The 21,630-nt window shown below is 44.4% G+C and overlaps 1 protein-coding gene across 1 annotated transcript in view; it reads right to left on the minus strand.

Annotated features, from left to right (window-relative positions):
- Nucleotides 1–4,819, minus strand: part of COLEC12 (collectin subfamily member 12) — a 178,758-nt gene extending 173,939 nt beyond the window's left edge. Inside the window, exon 1 of the mRNA XM_018039580.1 lies at nucleotides 4,624–4,819. Within this exon, the coding sequence (XP_017895069.1) occupies nucleotides 4,624–4,630 (7 nt within the window). The 5' untranslated portion in view covers nucleotides 4,631–4,819. The remainder of the gene's footprint in view (nucleotides 1–4,623) is intronic.

Here is a 21,630-nt window from a genome sequence, read left to right on the forward strand (position 1 = left end):
CTCTTTCACACCATTATTGTTGAATAAGCCACATGGTTGCGGTGGGGGTGAGGGTCAGGGGATGGGAACAATCTGGGAAAATTGCATAGGAGACCACTGGGAAGATATATACTTAGCAATAATTAAACCTCAGATTAGGAATGTCAAGCATCTTCAAACTAATGAAAAGTCAAAAGTGTAACTGGGTTGCAAATTCGTCTTCCAGAGGAAAACAAGCCTCAATTCCCAAACAGTGAAACGAAAAAGACCTCACTTTGTTTCCATTTTCCTGCAGAAAACATGATTCTTTCAATGTTAAAAGCAGTCAGAACCTACACAAGTGTTTGCTTATCCCAGTTAAGGACAAGACATCTTAGGCACCTGGAAAGCCAAGAGACTGCCGGTCTGGGAAAACAGGGAGTTGAAATACACTGCTTACTAGCACCTTTTAAAAGTATCATTGCCGGATAGCATTTCAGAAATGCTTACACACAAAAGCATAAATATAAGCAGTTGGACACTATGTTTTAATGGCACTGACATCCTCCCTGCATTAAATTAGAACAGTGGTTTGAACCAATGTGGTCCTGTGAGCTGGTGGTTGTTGCAGGCCATCTCTTTTTTTTTTTAATTTTAATTTTAATTTTTTTATTTTTATTTTTTTGAATTCACCACAGGTGTACATGCATTCCCAAACATGAACCCCCCTCCCACCTCCCTCCCCATAACATCTCTCTGGATCATCACCGTGCACCAGCCCCAAGCATGATGTATCCTGCGTCGGACATAGACTGGCGATTCGATTCTTACATGATAGTATACATGTTACAATGCCATTCTCCCAAATCATCCCGCCCTCTCCCTCTCCCTCTGAGTCCAAAAGTCTGTTATACACATCTGTGTCTTTTTTGCTGTCTTGCATACAGGGTCGTCATTGCCCTCTTTCTAAATTCCATATATATGTGTTAGTATACTGTATTGGTGTTTTTCTTTCTGGCTTACTTCACTCTGTATAATCGGCTCCAGTTTCATCCATCTCATCAGAACTGATTCAAATGTATTCTTTTTAATGGCTGAGTAATACTCCATTGTGTATATGTAGCACAGCTTTCTTATCCATTCATCTGCTGATGGACATCTAGGTTGTTTCCATGTCCTGGCTATTATAAACAGTGCTGCGATGAACATTGGGGTACATGTGTCTCTTTCAATCCTGGTTTCCTCGGTGTGTATGCCCAGCAGTGGGATTGCTGGGTCATAAGGTAGTTCTATTTGCAAGCAGGCCATCTCTTAAGTAACAAGTGCTACTGCATTAAAATTCACCAATATTCCCAACTTCCAGAACTAGAAATGTGATTTCTTAATGACACACCTAACTCTAGAGGAGTCCAATTCCTTCATAAAGAGTGTGAATATTAAAAACCATGAAATTTATGGTGCAGTACAGCTAATTGAAAATGTAATTAGAAATGAATTAAAACCAACTTCATGTTTTAATCACTGTGGAACACTTAAAGTATTCCAGCAACAGGGCAAGTAATTTTCTTCCGGAAAATATATAATGATGTCATTATTTTTCTACTTGGGACTCTAGAGAAGGAAGAAATAAGAGACAGACATTTGCTGAACGCAACAGATAGGTGGTGCTGTGGCTCACCAAAGCCTTGGAATTAGACTCCAAAGGCCTGGGTTTTTACAAAGGCTATATCCCAAGTTTAAAAATCAGAATTAGAAAGTCAAATAAGTGCCTTGAAAAGGCATCTGACTTGCATAGTAGCTGAATTTTTGCCTTGACAAATAAACTTCTGTAGTTTCTAAGATGTCCACTAATTTTCTATTTGGCTAAAGAATGTTTTGGGTTAACACTTCAATTTTAAGCATTTGCAAGGTCTGTCACAGACTTCTGTCACTTAGAGAAATCAAATACTAATGCAACATTGGCTTAAACATAATGAGTTCATTGCTTTATGACATAATTACGAACCCAAGGAAAATTCTGTGTTGGTTACCTATGACAAATTGTCCAAATAATTCTACTTGGTAAAGGCAACTTTCTTTTTTTGGCTAAAAACATACTCTGCTTGGCTTCAGAAGGCTTGTGTCTGATTTCTTGGCTCCATCCCTTCCTGGCTGCTGCACCAGCTTCGAGTTCCTTGGCTACTTAATCATCTGAGAATCACTTTTCTTCCAGTCCAAGGGTTCTATCTGGTGTCCTAGGTCTCTCCAAGACTCATAGGGAACCTGGCCAAGCTTGTTTTTAGATGCCTACTACCCCCTTGTTGCTGGTTTCTATTTCTTCTGGACTGTTTCCATATCTATGGTGTAGGGGTTAAAATGCCTATCTTATAGGATGTTTGAGAGGGTTCACTGATGAAGTGTTTGTAGAGGGTGGAGCATACTGGCGCACTTAGTAGGTACTGAAAAAACATTACTGTCTGCTACCTTCCCCACCTCACAAACAAGACAAGCACAAATTCTATGGCAATTGCTGGTAAGCAAATCTCTCACAGAACATTTCGTTTTAAAAGAGGCCTTCAAAGTGACTAGCCTCCCCAGGAATTCAGCCCCTCAGTCCCCTTCACCTATTGGGGCAGAAGGTAAGTGGGGTGTTGAGGCAGTGCCCAGACCACAGAGGATAAGCAATGAGCCTTCTCCAAGCAGTGTGCTAGCTGGTCTAGAATGTAGTATAAGTCATATATATATATATAATATATACACTTCCCTGGTGACTCTGACCGTAAAGAATCTGCCTATAACAAAGGAGACTCAGTTCGATCCCTGGGACAGGAAAAAACCCTGGAGAAGGGAATGGTTCCTTACTCCAGTATTTTTGCCTGGAGAATCCCATGGGCAGAGGAGCCTGGAGGGCTATAGTCCATGAGGTCGAAAAGAGTTGGACACAACAACTAAAGTGACTCAGCACACAGCATACAGACATAACCTGTAGGTATGTATTCCATTACAGATTTGAATTAACATTGAAAAAAATACCCAAACTGCAGTAACAGTCATTGACCCAGTCAAAAGCATAACTAGATTTTCAGGGTTTAGGAAGCCACATGGGAGCTGATGAAATGAGGAGCTGGCTTATCTTTCCAAAAGTTCAAAACCTCCTGGCCTCAGTGACCAGCAATGAGAAGATTAACTTCTGGCTAAAATGATGGTAACTGAGCGCCAGAGCAAAGCTTAGCCGCGTGAACTCTTGCCATTCTGGGAAGATCCCTTAATCAGTGCTGGCCTAAGGAAAGTGCGCCTTTCCTAGAATGTAAATGAGAGAAGAGAAACTGAGATGTAGAGAGAAGGAACGCACACACGCTGCGTTTTGAAATCCTGTCTTTTGTGTCTCTTGAGTTGTGTGTCTCTTGCATTGCATCCTGTCTTCTGTGTCTCTGGCCGCGGGAGGGGCGGGGCGGGACCCTTTCCACCTGGCGTTTTGTCCCCTTCCTTCCCAGGGTCTCCAGAGAAGGACACAGAACTCCCCTGGAAAGAGAGCTAATTGGTAGGACATTATCTCTCCGAACTGTTTAGCGTCATCTGCCTTGCAGAGAGAAACCTACAGCCAAAAGTTACTTTCCAAGTCTGTGGGGCTCCCGAGGCGCGCGCCTGGATCAGCAACGCTTGCAAGTCAAAGAGGTCGCATCGCGCGTTCGGGCTGCTGGAAGCTCGGTCCTAGCGGTCAGATGGCATCTTGAACCGAGCCCCGTCACTCGGGTCCGGCCCGCGCGGGAACCGAGACGTGTTGCTGCTGCTGCTAAGTCACTTCAGTCGTGTCCGACTCTGTGTGACCCCATAGACGGTAGCCCTACCCTAGCACAAATCCAGGATTCCAGTCTTGTGTAAACACCACGCCGGCCCATCTCCAAACGATACCTCTGCTGTGATTATTTATCTCACATACAGATGGAGATTCTGTTGACAGATCTTCGTTTTCTACTCAACAGACGGCTTCCCTGCGAAGCACTTCTCGCTAAAAGATACGATAGCATCTGACACTTACCCAAACCCGCCTGCGGTGGACACCTCCCGGGGGACTGTGTCGCCCCTGATCACACGTGGGCACAGCTCCGCAGGCGGGCACATGGAAGGGACGCGAAACCGAGGGCGGTGATTTTCCAGCCAGTGGGGCTAATGGAGAAAGATGCCAAACGCACTTCCCGAGCCAGCTGAACTTCGCGGGCACCTAATCATTGCCAGATGTGGGGAGGGCGCACCGAGAACATCCCCGAGTCCGGGAGAAAACACCCGTCGACTTCTCAGACGGGGAAGCGCAACGGCGGGGAGCGAAAGGGACCTTGGAGAGAGTGGGGCGAGCGCCAGGGCGCAGAACGAACTAGGGGGGCCGAGGGTGGGGAGTGATGGTGCCTCCACTCTCCTGGGCGTATTTTTTCAATTAAAAAGTTGGGAACTGGAATCCGTAAACAACGACTTGGGGCTTCAAACTACTTTGTTGAGACACGGTGGGGAGGGCAGTACTTGCTGGCTTCAAATGCCCAACCCCGAGATCTCCGGCGGTATCCGACTCCCGAGACCCGGGGGCGCCCCCCAGGATGCGCGCACCAAATCCAGCACTGGGTCTCCCCCGGGTCTCCGCGCAGAGAAACTTGGCACCTCGCCCCCTCCCGCGCGCCCCGAAGCCCGCCCTACCTTTCATGGTGACCGAGGAGACGCACCGCCAGCCGGGGAGCTCCGCGCCGCTGAGGAAGTCCGCGCTGAGCAGCGGGTCAGTGCGCGCCCATGGCAGCCGCGCCGCGCGTCGGCCGTCTGTGCTCCAGCCCTGCCTCCCTGCTTGGCGCTCTGTGCCGCGGGGCCGCCTCGCGCGCCGCTCACCCCGGGCGGGAGGCGCCGCCGCCGCCAGCGCCCCTCCCCCTGGCCCGGCCGCCGGGGCGCGCGGGCCGCCGCGCCCACGCCCCCCTTGCGCCTTCCCGCGCCCGCCCCGCCCGCGGGCCGGCCCCAGCCCCGGGCTCCGCCGCTTCCCCGCCCGCGCTCTCCGTGTTCCCTCTTTTTCGCGTTGGCTTGGAAGCGGGCCGAAGACCGAGGAAAGTGGCTCCCGGGGTGATCAAGTGCTCAGCCTCGGGGTGCACAGAACGTGCTGCCGCTGGGCTGGTTTTTAGACCTCGGGCTCCCCAGAGTGTGGGGCGAGGGGCCTGAGAGCAGCGGCGTCACGGGGACGGCGTGGCTTGCTTGTCCCTTCCCCAAAGGGCTCTGGGCGCGGAGCGTTAGAGGATCGCACAGGGGCGAGAACGCCCCGAGGCCCAAAGTTTCCAAGTCCGCTCATTGATTCCCCGAAGGGGCCCAAGGGTCAATGCTCACTGTCACTTGCGGAGAGCTGACGCTAAGTTCTAAGTCACCATTAGATGCTCTCCCAGCAGAGCTCGGAGCAGGATTACAGCTCTTAGACCTTCAAGAAGAGAGAGACTGAAAAACCCATCACACTCCCGGTGGTTGGAGAACCCCCCCTGCCACCCACCGCCCCTGAAATGATCAGGTTGACTCCAGTTTTACTAGGAAAGGAGGCTGAGCTGTTGAGTGGCTTCATAATGAGTTCCTTTCATTGTGGCCCATCAAGTTGCCCCACTGTGTTTATCTTTCCTTTTAGAAACCCTCCAAAGCAGACCCATTGCTTTATTGCTTTACTGCCTAACTAAGTGGTGAGTGGAGTTGGAGGGAGCTGGGCAGGGGGGGTGGGAGCAGAGGAACTGTCTTCAAGCAAGATGAAATGAAAGATGACTCGCTCCCTTGCTAGCTCACCAAAAGCAAGGCAGTTCTGGCCGAGCAGTGGTTGCAGCTTCGCAGACTTCCTCAACTGAGGACTTGATAACATGGTGTAAGCCGCCCTTTGATTCATTCTGAGCAGGGATCTCTGCTCTAGTAAAAGGCAGTGCCCAGAAATGAACACATTCCAGACTCTCCATTCCAGAAGCTTTCTATTTTGAACATTAGATTAAAACTTGCACGTGACCGACAAAGAGACAAAACTGGAGATTTATTTTTCATATTTGGGGTCGATGCAACTGTAGGGTAACTGAAGATTACTTTAGCGATTTGCTTCAGCTCTCACCAAGGTACCTGCCTTGTTTTGTACTTCCAATGAGAGTCCCTGAAGAGCCAAGAATATGGATTCTCAGCCCAGAGCTTACTATTAATAACTAATGATCGGATGGAATAAGCCCATCACTTTCTTTGAATCATAGTTTCTTTTTGGCCACAATATTTGAAATGAAAAAAAAAATCCTTTAAAAAACCTAAATTATAGCTACACTACCAAAACCACAGTCAAGAGAAGAAAAAATAGATAAATTGGATTTCATCAAAATTGAAATTTTTGTGCATCCCAGATACTATCTACAGAGTGAAAAGGCAACCCAGAGAATAGGAGAAAATGCTTGTCAACCGTGTATCTGAAAAGGGGTTAGTATACAGAATATGTAAAGAAATCCAACAAGTCAACAACCAGAAAACAAACAACCAATTAAAAAATGGGCAAAGAACTCAAGTAGCTGTTTCTTCAAAGATGATATACAAATGGTCAATAAGCATATGGAATGATGCTCAACAATCACTAATCATTACAGAAATGCAAATTGAAACTATAGTGAGATACCACTTCACACTCACTCAGTTCAGTTCAGTAGCTCAGTCGTGTCCACCTCTTTGCTACCCCATGGACTGCAACGTGCCAGGCCTCCCTGTTCATCACCAACTCCTGGAGCTTACTCAAACTCATGTCCATTGAGTCAGTGATGCCATCCAACCATCTCATCCTCTGTTGTCCCCTTCTCCTCCTGCGCCCAATCCCTCCCAGCATCAGGGTCTTTTCCAATGAGTCAGTTCTTCACATTAGGTGGCCAAAGTATTGGAGTTTCAACATCAGCATCAGTCCTTCCAATGAATATTCAGGACTGATTTTTTTAGGATGGACTGGTTGGATCTCCTTGCTGTCTAAGGGACTCTCAAGAGTCTTCTCCAACATCACAGTTCAAAAGCATCAGTTCTTTGGCACTCGGCTTTCTTTATAGTCCAACTCTCACATTTATACATGACTACTGGAAAAACCATAGCCTTGACTAGATGGACCTTTGTTGGAAAAGAATGTCTCTGCTTTTGAATATGCTGTCTAGGTTGGTCATAACTTTTCTTCTAAGGAGTAAGTGTCTTTTAATTTCATGGCTGCAGTCACCATCTGCAGTGATTTTGGAGCCCAGAAAAATAAAGTCTGCCACTGTTTCCACTGTTTCCCCATCTATTTCCCATGAAGTGATGGGACCAGATGCCATGATCTTCGTTTTCTGAATGTTGAGCTTTAAGCCAGCTTTTTCACTCTCCTCTTTCACTATCATCAAGAGGCTCTTTAGTTCTTCTTCACTTTCTGCCATAAAGGTGGTGTCATCTACATATCTGAGGATCTCTCGACAATCTTGATTCCAGCTTGTGCTTCATCCAGCCCAGCATTTCTCATGATGTACTCTACATATAAGTTAAATAAGCAGGGTGACAATATATAGCCTTGATGTACTCCTTTTCCTATTTGGAACCAGTCTGTTGTTCCATGTCCAGTTCTTCCTGACCTGCATACAGAATTCTCAAGAGATTAGGATGACTGTTACAAAAAATTAAAAAATTTCAAAATACAGGAAAAAAGGATTGGCAAAGATGTGGAGAAATTAGAATCCTTGTGCATTGGTGGTAGGAATGTAAAGTGATACAGCCACTGTGGAAAATGGCATGGTGGTTTCTCAAAAAATTAAACATGGAATTACCATATGATCCAGCAATAACTGGATAGATGCCCAAAAGGGTTGAAAGCAGCAACTCGGATATATTTGTAGACCTGTGTTCCTTGCAGAATTATTCACAATAGCCAAAATGTAGAAGCAACAAAAGTGTCCATCAAAGGATGAATGGATAAAATAAATATGACACATGCTAGCAATGGAATATTGTTGTTGTTCAGTTGCCCAGTTATGTCCAACACTTTGCGACCCCATGGACTGCAGCACGCCAGGCCTCCCTGTCCCTCAACATCTCCCAAAGTTTGCCCAAGTTCAGGTCCATTGCATTGGTGATGCCATCCAGCCGTCTCATCCTCTGACACCCTCTTCTCCTTCTGCCCTCAATCTTTCCCAGCATCAGGGACTTTTCCAATGAGTCAGTTGTTCGCATTAGATGACCAAAATTTCGGTTTCAGCATCAGTCCTTCTGACAAGTATTCAGTGTTGATGTCCCTTAAGATTGAATGGTTTGATCGCCTTGCTGTCCAAGGGACTCTCAGGAGGCTTTTCTAACACCACGGATCACTGCCTTGTCATGGTGAAGGAGCTTGCGTAACTCAATGAAACTATGAACCATGCTGTGTAGGGTCACCCAAGACAGGTCATAGCAGAGAGTTCAGACAAAATGTGATCCGCTGGAGGAGGAAATGGCAAACCACCCCAGTAAACTTGCTGGAGAACCTCACGAACTATGTAAAAGGACAATGAAATATTTTACAGATTTAAAAAGGAAGGAAATTCTTTTTTAAAATATTTATTTATTTGGCTGCACCATGTCTTAGTTTTGCAATGCAGAATGTTTAGTTGTGGTGCGTGAAATCTTAGATCCCTAACCAGAGGTTGAACTTAAGCCCCCTGCATTGGGAGCATGGAGTCTTAGTCACTGGACTACCAGAGAAGTCCCAAAAAGGAAGGAAATTCTGACACATGGATAAACCTTGAGGGCATTTGTGCTTAATTGCTCAGTCATGTCCAGCTCTTTGTGACTCCATGGACTGCAGCCCGCCAGATTCCTCTATCCATGTGGATTCTCCAGGCAAGAATACTGGAGTGGGTTGCCGTGCCCTCCTGTAGGGGATCTTCATGACCCAGGGATCAAACTCAGGTCTCCCACATTGCAGGGATTCTTTACTGTCCAAGCCACCAGGGAAGCCCTTGAGGGCATTATGCTAAGTGAAATAAGCTAGTCACAAAAGGACAAATACTGTATGATTCCACCTGTATGAGGTACCCAGAGGAGTAGAATCATGGAGATATGATTGGTGGTGGTGGAATGATTGATAGAATGGTGGTTTCCAGAAGGAGCTTGTGGGAGGGAATGGGGAGTAACTGTTTAGTGGGGAAAGAATTTCAGCTTTGAAGATGTTAACCGTTCTGGAGATGGATGGTGGTGATGGTTGTGCAATAACATGGATATACTTAATGCCACTGAACTGAACACCTAGAAAGGGTTAGAATAGTAAGGTTTATATTATGTTTGGGCTTCCCTGGTGGCTCAGATGGTAAAGAATCTGTCAGCAATGCAGGAGACCCAGGTGCCATCCCTGGGTTGCGGAATGGTTAATCACTCCGGTATTCTTGTCTGGAGAATCACATGGGTGGGCTACCATTCATGGGGTCGCAAAAAGTTGGACAGGACTGAGTGACTAAGCGCACACATATTATGTGTATCTTACCACATACACACACACAGAAAAAAACACACACACACCCTAACAGAAGAATTATGAGGCTGGGGAAAAAAAAACCCCAAACCTGTTAGCTACAGTGGACTGGACTCACAGACCTGCTGATGAGAAAGCAAGCTCAGCAACACTTTAGGAGACAGTTCTAAGAAACGCTCCTACAGGATGGCCTCTTGCCTCCTTCAGCACCAACAGCTGATTGGGCCACTGAAGGTGGGTCCCAAAGGTGGGTCCCCAGCCTGGCACCTCCTCTGAGCCCCACTCTGGAGGATACAGGGGCTGAGCATTGTGGTCACATGCAGATCATCCACTGACAAAGATTTCTGTGTTCAAGAGCTCTGGGAGGAGTTGAGGAGGGGCTCAGGAGAGAAGAGATAAACCCAGAAGAGAAGGATGTTGTGGTAAGAAAGGACATTGGTGAAGGTGCCTTGCATTCCTCAGCGGAAATGGGCTGCAGGGTTGACGCTCGAACTCCAGCCTCCATGCTCCAGCAGCAGCAGCCCTGTCCTGCGGTCACATGACTTGTATTACCATAGAACAGGAATCATCCCACTTCATCTTCACCCCAGCCTTGTGCTAGTATTGCCTTTTTGTTTTCACTTGTTTATTTTTTTCAGCCATAGGTATACATATGTCTCCTCCCTCCTGAAGCTCCTTTCCACCATCATTACCCAGTTCAGTTCAGTTCAGTCCCTCAGTCGTGTCTGGCTCTTTGCAACTCCATGAATTGCAGCACCCAGGCCTCCCTGTCCATCACCAACTCCCGGAGTTCACTCAAACTCATGTCCATCGAGTCAGGGATGCCATCCAGCCATCTTATCCTCTGTCCTCCCCTTCTCCTCCTGTGCCCAATCCCTCCCAGCATCAGGATCTTTTCCAATGACTCAACTCTTCGCATCAGGTGGCCAAAGTATTGGAGTTTCAGCTTCAGCATCAGTCCTTCCAATGAACACCCAGGACTGATCTCCTTCAGAATAGACTGGTTGGATCTCCTTGCAGTCCAAGGGACTCTCAAGAGTCTTCTCCAACACCACAGTTCAAAAGCATAAATTCTTCGGTGCTCAGCTTTCTTTATACTCCAACTCTCACATCCATACACGATCACTGGAAAAACCACAGCCTTGACTAGATGGACCTTTGTTGGAAAAGTAATGTCTCTGCTTTTGAATATGCTGTCTAGGTTGGTTATAACTTTCCTTTCAAGGAGTAAGTGTCTTTTAATTTCATGGCTGCAATCACCATCTGCAGTGATTTTGGAGCCTCCCCACAAAAAAAAGTCAGCCACTGTTTCCCCATCTATTTCCCATGAAGTGATGGGACCGGATGCCATGATCTTCGTTTTCTGAATATTGAGCTTTAAGCCAACTTTTTCACTCGCCTCTTTCACTTTCATCAAGAGGCTTTTGAGTTCCTCTGCACTTTCTGCCATAAGGGTGGTGTCATCTGCATATCTGAGGTGATTGATATTTCTCCCGGCAATCTTGATTCCAGCTTGTGCTTCTTCCAGCCCAGCGTTTCTCATGATGTACTTTGTATAGAAGTTAAATAAGCAGGGTGACAATATACAGCCTTGACATACTCCTTTTGTGATTTGGGACCAGTCTGTTGTTCCATGTCCAGTTCTAACTGTTGCTTCCTGACCTGCATACAGGTTTCTCAAGAGGCAGGTCAGGTGGTCTGGTATTCCCATCTCTTTCAGAATTTTCCACAGTTTCTTGTGATCCACACAGTCAAAGGCTTTGGCATAGACAATAAAGCAGAAATAGATGTTTCTCTGGAACTGTCTTGCTTTTTTGATGATCCAGCGGATGTTGGCAATTTGATCTCTGGTTCCTCTGCCTTTTCTAAAACCAGCTTGAATATCTTGAAGTTCACGGTTCACGTATTGCTGAAGCCTGGCTTGGAGAATTTTGAGCATTACTTTACCAGCATGTGAGATGAGTGCAATTGTGCGGTAGTTTGAGCATTCTTTGGCATCGCCTTTCTTTGGGATTGGAATGAAAACTGACCTTTTCCAGTCCTGTGGCCACTGCTGAGTTTTCCAAATTTGCTGGCACATTGAGTGCAGCACTTTCACAGCATCATCTTTTAGGATTTGAAACAGCTCAACTGGGATTCCATCACCTCCACTAGCTTTGTTCATAGTGATGCTTTCTAAGGCCCACTTGACTTCACATTCCAGGATGTCTGGCTCTAGGTGAGTGATCACACCATCGTGATTATCTGGGTCGTGTAGATCTTTTCTGTACAGTTCTTCTGTGTATTCTTGCCACCTCTTCTTAATATCTTCTGCTTCTGTTAGGTCCATACCATTTCTGTCCTTTATTGAGCCCATCTTTGCATGAAATGTTCCCTTGGCATCTCTAATTTTCTTGAAGAGATCTCTAGTCTTTCCCATTCTGTTGTTTTCTTCTATTTCTTTGCATTGATCGCCAAGGAAAGCTTTTTTATCTCTCCTTGCTCTTCTTTGGAACTCTGCATTCAGATGGGAATATCTTTCCTTTTCTCCTTTGCTTTTCACTTCTCTTCTTTTCACATCTATTTGTAAGGCCTCCTTAGACAGCCATTTTGCTTGTTTGCATTTCTTTTCCACGGGGATGGTCTTGATCCCTGTCTCCTGTACAATGTCACGAACCTCCATCCATAGTTCATCAGGCACTCTTATCTATCAGATCTAGTCCCTTAAATCTATTTCTCAGTTCCACTGTATGATCATAAGGGATTTGATTTAGGTCATACATGAATGGTCTAGTGGTTTTCCCTTCTTTCTTCAATTTAACTCTGAATTTGGCAATAAGGAGTTCATGGTCTGAGCCACAGTCAGCTCCCAGTCTTGTTTTTGCTGACTGTATAGAGCTTCTCCATCTTTGGCTGCAAAGAATATAATCAATCTGATTTCGGTGTTGACCATCGGGTGATGTCCATGTGTAGAGTCTTCTCTTGTGTTGTTGGAAGAGAGTGTTTGCTATGACCAGTGCGTTCTCTTGGCAAAACTCTATTAGTCTTTGCCCTGCTTCATTCCGTATTCCAAGGCCAAATTTACCTGTTACTCCAGGTGTTTCTTGACTTCCTACTTTTGCATTCCAGCCCCCTATAATGAAAAGGACATCTTTTTTGGGTGTTAGTTCTAAAAGGTCTTGTAGGTCTTCATAGAACCGTTCAACTTCAGCTTCTTCAGCATTACTAGTTGAGGCATAGACTTGGATAACTGTGATATTGAATGGTTTGCCTTGGAAACGAACAGAGATCATTCTGTCATTTTTGAGATTGCATACTAGAGAAATGCAAATCAAGACTACCATGAGATATCACCTCACACTGATCAGAATGGCCATCATCAAAAAATCTACAAGCAATAAATGCTGGAGAGGGTATGGAGAAAAGGGAACTCTTTTGCACTGTTCGAGGGAATGTAAATTAGTATTGCCATTTTACTGATGAAAAAGCCATTACTCTTTCCCCTCCCTTTCCCTTAACTTTTCATCCTTACCAAGCACTGCTTCTTCCTTCAAAATATATCTCACAAAGTCCACTTCTCTCTATCTCCCCCACATACCCCAGATTCAGTTCAGTTCAGTTCAGACGCTCAGTCGTGTCCAACTCTGCAACCCCACAGACCGAAGGTTGTGCCAGGCCTCGCTGACCTACGCCAACTCCTGGAGTTTACTCAAACTTGTGTCCATTGAGTTGGTGATGCCATCCAACCATCTCATCCTCTGTTGTCCCTTCTCCTCCCACCTTCAATCTTTCCCAGCATCAGGGTCTTTCCAATGAGTTAGTTCTTCACAGCAGGTGTCCAAAGTATTGAAGTTCCAGCTTCAACATCTGTCCTTCCAATGAACACCCAGGACTGATCTCCTTTAGGATGGACTGGTTAGATATCCTTGCAGTCCAAGGGACTCTCAAGAGTCTTCTCCAGCACCACAGTTCAAAAGCATCCATTCTTTGGCACTCAGCTTTCTTTATGGTCCAAATTCCCCAGGTGGAGAACACAAGAGCCCGTCTGGAATTCTGTGATCCCCCTCCAAGTGTTGCCCTCTCACCACCTGCCTTATCAGATGCCAATGCTTTCAACTTCCCTCTCCATACACATCTAATGTTTGCTAAACACCTTTACTATCTCCTCTCCCACCTCCAAAATTTATCTATGTAAACATTTGAAGATAAGAGCTAAATCTGAATCTCACTCCCCTTCCACCAGAAGAGTCTCAAGCTGGAGCCAAGAGGACTCCATGGTTATTTCAGATGATTTTGGAGAAAGCATTACTTGTTTTCATTCTCCCCGTATTCCTCTCCCCTAATGGCCTACTGGAGGAGGAAATGGCAACCCACTCCAGTATTCTTGCCTGGAGAATTGAATCCCATGGAAAGAGGAGCGTGGTGGGCTCCAGTCCATGGGGTCGAAAAGAGTCGGACATGACCGAGAGACTAAGCACAAACACATTTACCATCTCCTCACCCACCTCCAAAATTAATCTGCTTAAACATTTGATCTCACTCCTTCTACCTGGTCTCACTGACTCCAATCTTGCTGCCTTGAACCTACCTACAAGCCTAAATACTCCTAAAATGCAAGCCTGATCTTGTCACTCTCCTACTTCAAATTTCAGTTTAGTGGTTTGACATTGTCCTCAGGCCAATGTTCCAGTTCTCAAACTCAGCTTACAAGGATCACTGTGACTGGACCCACACTTGTCTCTGTGGATTCGGTCCACACTCCTCTCTGGGCACTATGCTTTAACGCTTCCACAGCAGGTACTAGAGGGTTCAATCTCTGGATGGAATATTAAGATCTCCACCTGGCATGCCCAAAAAACAAAAGGGAAAGAGTAACCAAGGCATTTCTGCTCCCAGGAGTTAGTTTTATTAACGCAGGTATGTCAGGGGAGAGATTGATATGTTTCATTCACCTATATGCTGAGGACACCCATATCTCTCTCCTGTTAGACATTTCTACTGAACTCTTCCACAGTCAGTCTGAAATTTTTTCTAGTTCACTGCAAGATCACTGATGGTTCTTGAGACTGATTCGGGAGTCTCTTTTTAATTTCAGTGAAAAGGTAAAAGAGTGCCTAAAACAGGTATATGATCCCTGAGCCTCAGCTTGGAGACTCAGGGCCGTCGCAGGGAAAACCACATCTTGAGGCTTCAGTATTTTCACTGTAAAATGAAAGGTTTTAATCTTTCCACCTGCCTACCTTCTTACTTATTCTTTCTGCAAATCCTACAAGTGTCCCTACTCAGTTTTTCTAAAACCAAATCACCTCTTCAAAGGCACATGCCTTTCTATATTCCCTACGACCCACAGCCTGATTGTCTAAGCTAGAATACGGATGTCATCTTGAAGCTTCTCCCTTTCCTGCAGTTTCACAAGTCACATCCTCTCAACTCCGCCCTGATCCAACTGCAACCCGTTGGGCTTCAGCTCAGGCCTCCGACTCCGACTTTCAGAGAGAAGCTGGCTTGGTTGCTTCTGTTCTCTGCCACCCCTTGACTGGTTTTTGTGCTCACTAAACTCAGAGAATCATCGCAGCAGACTACGAGCTTCTCAAGAGAAGGACCCTGCCTTATTCATCTTTGGAACAACAGCTTCTAGCAATTAGCATTCAATGAAAGACTGAATACATGGAAAAGGGATTAACAATGAAGGAACTGCAGAGTAGGAAAAGCAAAATGCATGGCACACCCCTTAGATTAGCTGCCAATGGATGGATGATACCCATGCTCTGAGTCAAGCCTTTGAGGATGGCAAGGGGATGAACTGGATTTTTCAGAAGGATGTTGGCGTCCACAGCTTGGTCATCTGAGTCACTTCACATTCTTTTCCATGCTTGACAAAGAATAGACCTTGTTTGTCAGAGGAAGCATTGCTGCTCTTAAGCTAGTCCACTTAAATGTTATGACCCCATAAAGAGACTAATGGTGTCTTAATAAACACCAGGTGTTTTGTCTCCGTCCTCTGCAATGTGATTATGCTTGAGATTTGCATGAAGGGTGTTTTTTCTTTTTTGGATAAAGTAATAACATCCTGATCTTTAAAAGTTTATGGGCTTTGTCAGTGTTTCTATTTCTTTAGTTTTTAAATAAACTTCAGGTTTTTGAAAAGAGGTTCTGACTGAGAGCTGCTTCCCCTGTTTGACCAAAAAAGCCAATATTTGATTCCATGTCATGTTTTACAGTTCAGGAGTCAGTCTGGAATTGTTCTTCTAATTCACTGCAAGGTCACTGATGGTTCTGGAGCCTCTTTTTTATTTCAGCGGAAAGGTAAAAGACTAAGAAAAACAGGAATGTGACCCTAAACCTCAGCTTGGAGACTCAGGGACGTCACAGGGAAAAACGCATCTCGAGGCCTATGTATTCTCACTGTAAAATGAAAGGTTTTAAACTAATTTCCAAGATCTTTTTGGCTCAAGAAACTTATAAATATATGTAAGTGTCACTTGAATATAGAATAAACATGTAGAAAGTGTGGAAGTTGGACATTCAGATGTATTTTAGTTATGTATGGCTGAATGTCCAACTCCCACTGTGATCAACTACAAATATATATATATGTTTGTCCATATATGTTTATATATACACATGATACATATATATACACTATGTATATTTGTATATACATATACTTGTGCGTGCATGATCAGTCATATCTGGCTCTTTATCCCATGGACTGTAGCCCATCAGGCTCCCCTGTCTATGGAACTTTCCAGGCAAGAATACTGGAGTGGGCTGCCATTCCCTTCTCCAGGAGACTTTTCCGACCCAGGGATTGAAGTCATGTCTCTTGCGTCTCCTGCACTGGCAGGGGGATTCTTTACCACTGAGCCACCTGGGAAGTTAACATATACTTGTAACTCATCACTATTTGTATATATGTTTTTATATATATATATGCTTCCCTGGTGGCTCAGCAGTAAACGATCTGCCTGCAGTGCAGGAGATGTGGGTCCAGCGATCTCTGGGTCAGGAAGATCTCCTGGAGAAAGGAATGGCAACCCACTCCAGTATTCTTGCTTGGGAAATCCCATGGACAGGGGAACCTGGCCGGCTATAGTCCATGGGGTTGTAAAAGGTCGGACACAAACCTAGCAACTAAACAACAACAAATATATATATATCTGTAGCTGATCACTGATTTATATATATGTGTGTGTGTACATATATATGTGCGTGTACATTCATATATTTATATATATACACACACACATATATATGCAGTTGATCACTTTTTAAAGTGTTGGACTAGCTCAAATGTACACCTTTGCCCATATATTCACACTGGTGTTCCCAGTACCTAGTAAACATTCAGTAAATGTTTGTTGAAATGACTAAATGAATGAATATGCAAATACAACTGAAACAGAGAAGCTGTTTCATCTGTCCATCCATTCTCACCTACCTTTACAAGGAGTCTCTTCTTTCTGATAATAACAGTAGCTGTAGTTGACATGTACTGCGTTCTTTCTATTTTCTAGATCCCATGCTTCGCCCTTGGTACACAGTATCTTCTTTACCAGATTCAGGAAATACTTGGGGCCTTAGGGAAGCCTCTTAACTTTAAGAATGAACAATAATACCTATCTTGCAATATTAGGGGGAAGGATTAGAGGTAAAGTTTTAAAATCCCTCACACACGGCTTGTCACTTAGGAGAAGCTCGGTAAATTGTGGTTATTGTTTCTCATAATTAATTAGCTATCTTCTAGTTTGCTTTTTAGGTAAAACAGAAGATCAAATTGAACAAAGGCAAAATAATTTCCATTGATTATTTTATATGAAATAACAATTTGGCTGGGTAGGGAGCCTAGTAAAATTCATTTAAAATCTGAATGACGGAGTAGCTTTAAAGGCACAGTTTTATTTTTAAGAGCAAACACATACAGAAATAGAGATCCTAAAGAGAACTACCTCAAGAGACAGATTAAAATGTTTACAATTCACATGTACATTGTTACTAAGTATGGTGTGCACAAGATATTTGAACGTAAATTGTTCTCTAAAGTAATTTAAACATTAACTTTATGAATTTTGTTTATACTATAATTTGATTAATAGCGGTGAAAAGGTAAACTTCTGCTAAGCTTTTGTCAGAATTGTTACAAATTCCAAATAAGTATATCATGATTGGTGAGGCTTCACAGTATGGCTTTATTCCTATGTGATATTGTCTGTTGATATTATATTATTTCAAGATTGGCAGAATTTTATTTTACTCTTTACTTCTCATAAATAGCTAGCTATTTTCACTGGAGTTTTTGACTGCTATAAATAACTTGCACTACATTTTTTATTCAAGGTCAAATCCAGTAATTATTTCCACTTTGTTTATATTTTTCATTGAAACAATACATTATACGTGAACTTAAATGTTTCTCTACCTTGAATGCGTTTTCTTAGCACTTAATCGGAGAAGGCAATGGCACCCCACTCCAGTACTCTTGCCTGGAAAATCCCATGGACAGAGGAGCCTGGTGGGTTGCAGTCCATGGGGTTGCTAGCAGTCGGACACGACTGAGCGACTTCACTTTCACTTTTGACTTTCATGCATTGGAGAAGGAAATGGCAACCCACTCCAGTGTTCTTGCCTGGAGAATCCCAGGGACGGGGGAGCCTGGTGGGCTGCCATCTCTGGGGTTGAACAGAGTCGGACACGACTGAAGCGACTTAGCAGCAGCAGCAGCAGCACTTAATAGTGCACATCAATATTCTAAAAGATTTGCCCAAAAATAAAGAGCCTCAGATGTGCAAATAATTTATCAAATAAGATATTTTCATTTCACAGGATTTTTTTTTGTTGAATTTGAGAGGAGCCTGGCGGGATACAGTCCAAAGAGTTGCAAAGGGTCGAACACAACTGACTGAGTACATGAAAACATGGCTAATGAAATCACTGTAAAATATTAGAATCCTAGATCCTAATGTGCTGGAAAGAAAATGCCTAAAGTCAGAAGCCAGGGTCCCCGTCCAGCCGGCTCTGCTGGTGGCTGACAGACCTCCCCGTGTCCCTGTGTGTACCCTGGGCAGCGTCCTCCCCCTTTTCCCAGCACCTACTCCTGATCTTTTCAAGGACCCTGCTTGATGCCCACCCTCTTACTCTGAACAGATAAGCTCATCTCCTCTTGTGCAAAAAATCAGAAGCTCTCTGGCAGGAAGCCCCTCAATTCCCCTTCCTTCCCCGGAGTCCTCTGGAACTTATCTCTCTCAGCACCTGGCCTCACCGCTTCCCTCATCCTCACAGGAAAAGACATCTTATCTGTCCTGCAGGGCCCCTTCCACCTGAAACCCCGCCTCTCCCATCCCCATCTGTTAGGACTGTGTTTTTGTATTCTATTCTTTTATTTCCTATACTTCTATACTCCTACTTTCCTATACTCCTAGACTTGTTTTATTTCCTATTTCCTATAAATAAAGAAAATTATTTATTTTCTTTCCGTTACAGCCGAGCTCTTGAAGTCGTCTACGCTTGCGGTGTCCACATCTGGAAGCTGTTCCGTCTTCAGACATGGTCACACCTCTGCTGCCACACGGTGGTGCCGGCCCTGCCATAACCAAGGTCACTGGAGCCACTCAAACCACCAGATCCAATGGTCACTTAGCTCCATCCTTGGTTCCTTTATTTATTAATTTATTTTTAAACTTTTTTTTTTGATGTGGACTTTTTAAAAGTCTGTATTGAATTTGTTACAGTATTGCTTCTGTTTTATGTTTTGGCTTTTTTGGCTGCATGGCCTGTGGGATCTTAGTTCCCCAACCAGGGATCAAACTTGCATCCCCTGCATTGGAAGGCAGAGTCTCAACCACTGGAAGGATGGGAAGGTCCTTCCTTTTTGAATATTGCTTCCTCACAAATTCCATCAATGCTCTTCTTTTGCAATGAGCTCATACTCTCTGCGTATCTCCACGTGCTTTTCAGGGCTTCCCTGATGGCCAATGGGTAAAGAATCCACCTGCAATGCAGAAGATGCAGGAGACATGGGTTCGATCCTGGGGTCAAGAAGATCTCCTGGAGTAGGAAATGGCAACCCACTCAAGTATTCTTGTCTGGGAAGTCCCATGGACAGAGGAACCTGGTGGGCTACAGTCCATGAGGTTGTAAAGAGTCAGACCCAACTGAGCAGGGCCACACACCTAAAGGACAGAGAAAGAGTCATCTCAGGAAAAGGGAGGACGTTTTTGGCCCTAAATCATCTTGTGCTGCTTCAAAAGCAAGGGTTTCTTGTGTCTCATTATCTAAGCGAAACATGGAATGATTTTACCAGAAATATAACTTCTGGAATGACCAGAAAAAACTACCTTTAGAGGAGGGAAATAGTTTGAAAATGGAGCTCAATATAAAGGACATTGGGAAATAAAAATTAGTTTGTGCAAATTATTCTGGAGTTTGGCCTTTTTCTTTAAATACGTGTAAATGGGGCTTCCCTGGTGGTTCAGACAGTAGAAGGTCTCCCGCCTGCAGTGGGGGAGACCTGGGTTTGATCCCTGGGTCAGGAAGATCCCCTGGAGGAGGGCATGGCTACCCACTCCAGTATTCTTAGCCTGGCGAATGCCATGGACAGAGAAGCCTGGCGGGCTACAGTCCCTGGGGTCACAAACTGAGCGACTAACACTATCACTTCATGTGTAAATGAGAAAGCTCTTTAGATTTTAAGGGGACCCTTCAAGGTATGTTCTGTAGATTTGTAGCAAAAGTAGGTTAGAAAGGGTTGGAGAGGGTAGGTGCAGCTCAGTGTTAATTCTTCACAGACCATTGAGGCTACTGAGAGTTTGGCACAAAACACACATAAGACTCAGGTTAGGGAATCTGTACTTTAGTAACGACATGTCAGGGAAGTCTGAGCAGCTACAGAGGGAACGGGTGAAAGAGAAATGAAGCGTCTTCCAGGGGAAAAGCAAACACAACCCCCCGGTAATGTAGGCCAGTTACGACAAACTGGCCTTCACCAGCCCTGTTCCTTGCCATACTCAGGTTCCAACCCACACCGTGTCCATAGTTACCACCAGCAAGCCCAGAGGGCAGCCAGAGTTCATTCAGTCCAGGCAAGGTGCTTCGTTTTGTATGGAGATTTTAAAGAGGTATCAAACACTCACCCTTCTAGGCTCCTACCTAGAGGAAATATGACTTACCTTACCAAGAGCCCACACTGCTGACTGCTTTGAGAGCGCACTTGTTACTTATTAGTTTAAGGGCCCGCAGCAGATCAGAGTCAGAATCAGAACTCAACCTCGTGACCGTCCGACCTCAGAGGGCTCATTATGAACCCTGTCTGAGTTGTCTGGGCAGCAGGACTCACCTTGGGGTTCTTGGGAAGCTGGTAGAGTGTCCACAGGCAACTGTGCCCTGGTGTCTTGCCAGGCAGGGGAGACATGAGAACTGGAGAACTTCAAATGATGGATTATTTGGATGGTTTTCCCTTCACTGGTCTCAAAGATGGTTGAGATCCTTGTCTGATTCTTCACAGTGAGTACTCAGATGTTCTTTTCCCAAAAATGATACTGAAAATCGTGGCATTCATTGAAAGCTCTTTATTCGTCTTTATGTATGCACTGAGTTTTTTTCTAAACATACAGTTTTAATTCTTGTTGGTTTTATCATTAGCCATGAATGCAATTTTAGTTCTATTTTAGCTACAAAACTACAAGCTTACCAGAGGATGGTCATATAAATTTCACTGATTGAATGTGCATTATTTCTTAAAAAAAAATTGAAAATATTTAAAAGAATCTTTGTGTGTTTGTATGGGGTTTGTGGGGAGAGGGAGAGAGACTTTTTCATTGGAATGTTTTTGTCTGAAATTTTTCTGAGTTTTTCAAGCCCAGAAACAGTTCTTTCTCACTCTGCTTCCTTATTCATATTGTTTTAAAGTAGTAAAATATATTGTTGCCAAAAATCACTTGAAAAACTTTTCAGCCACTTCAACAGTATTTATCTTCTTGATAAAGTGAAATTGCACTAGGTCTTAAGAAAACATGCCAAGCAAGGACTATCTCAGGAATGTGTAAATATTCTTAATCTTATTTCCTCACCTCTTTGAAAGAATAGAGGTTCATTTAGTTGAAATCCCCTCTGGCAACCATCTATTCAGTTTCTGAATCTTCCATTGATTGATTAGATTTTTTGAATTTGATTTTTGATTGATTGATTTGACTTTCCATTGGTCGAATTTTGGTGACTTTTTGCTATGAGCACAGAGAGGCAGG

Source organism: Capra hircus, chromosome 24 (genome assembly GCF_001704415.2).
Source record: "Capra hircus breed San Clemente chromosome 24, ASM170441v1, whole genome shotgun sequence".
NCBI classification, from domain to species: Eukaryota; Metazoa; Chordata; class Mammalia; order Artiodactyla; family Bovidae; genus Capra; species Capra hircus.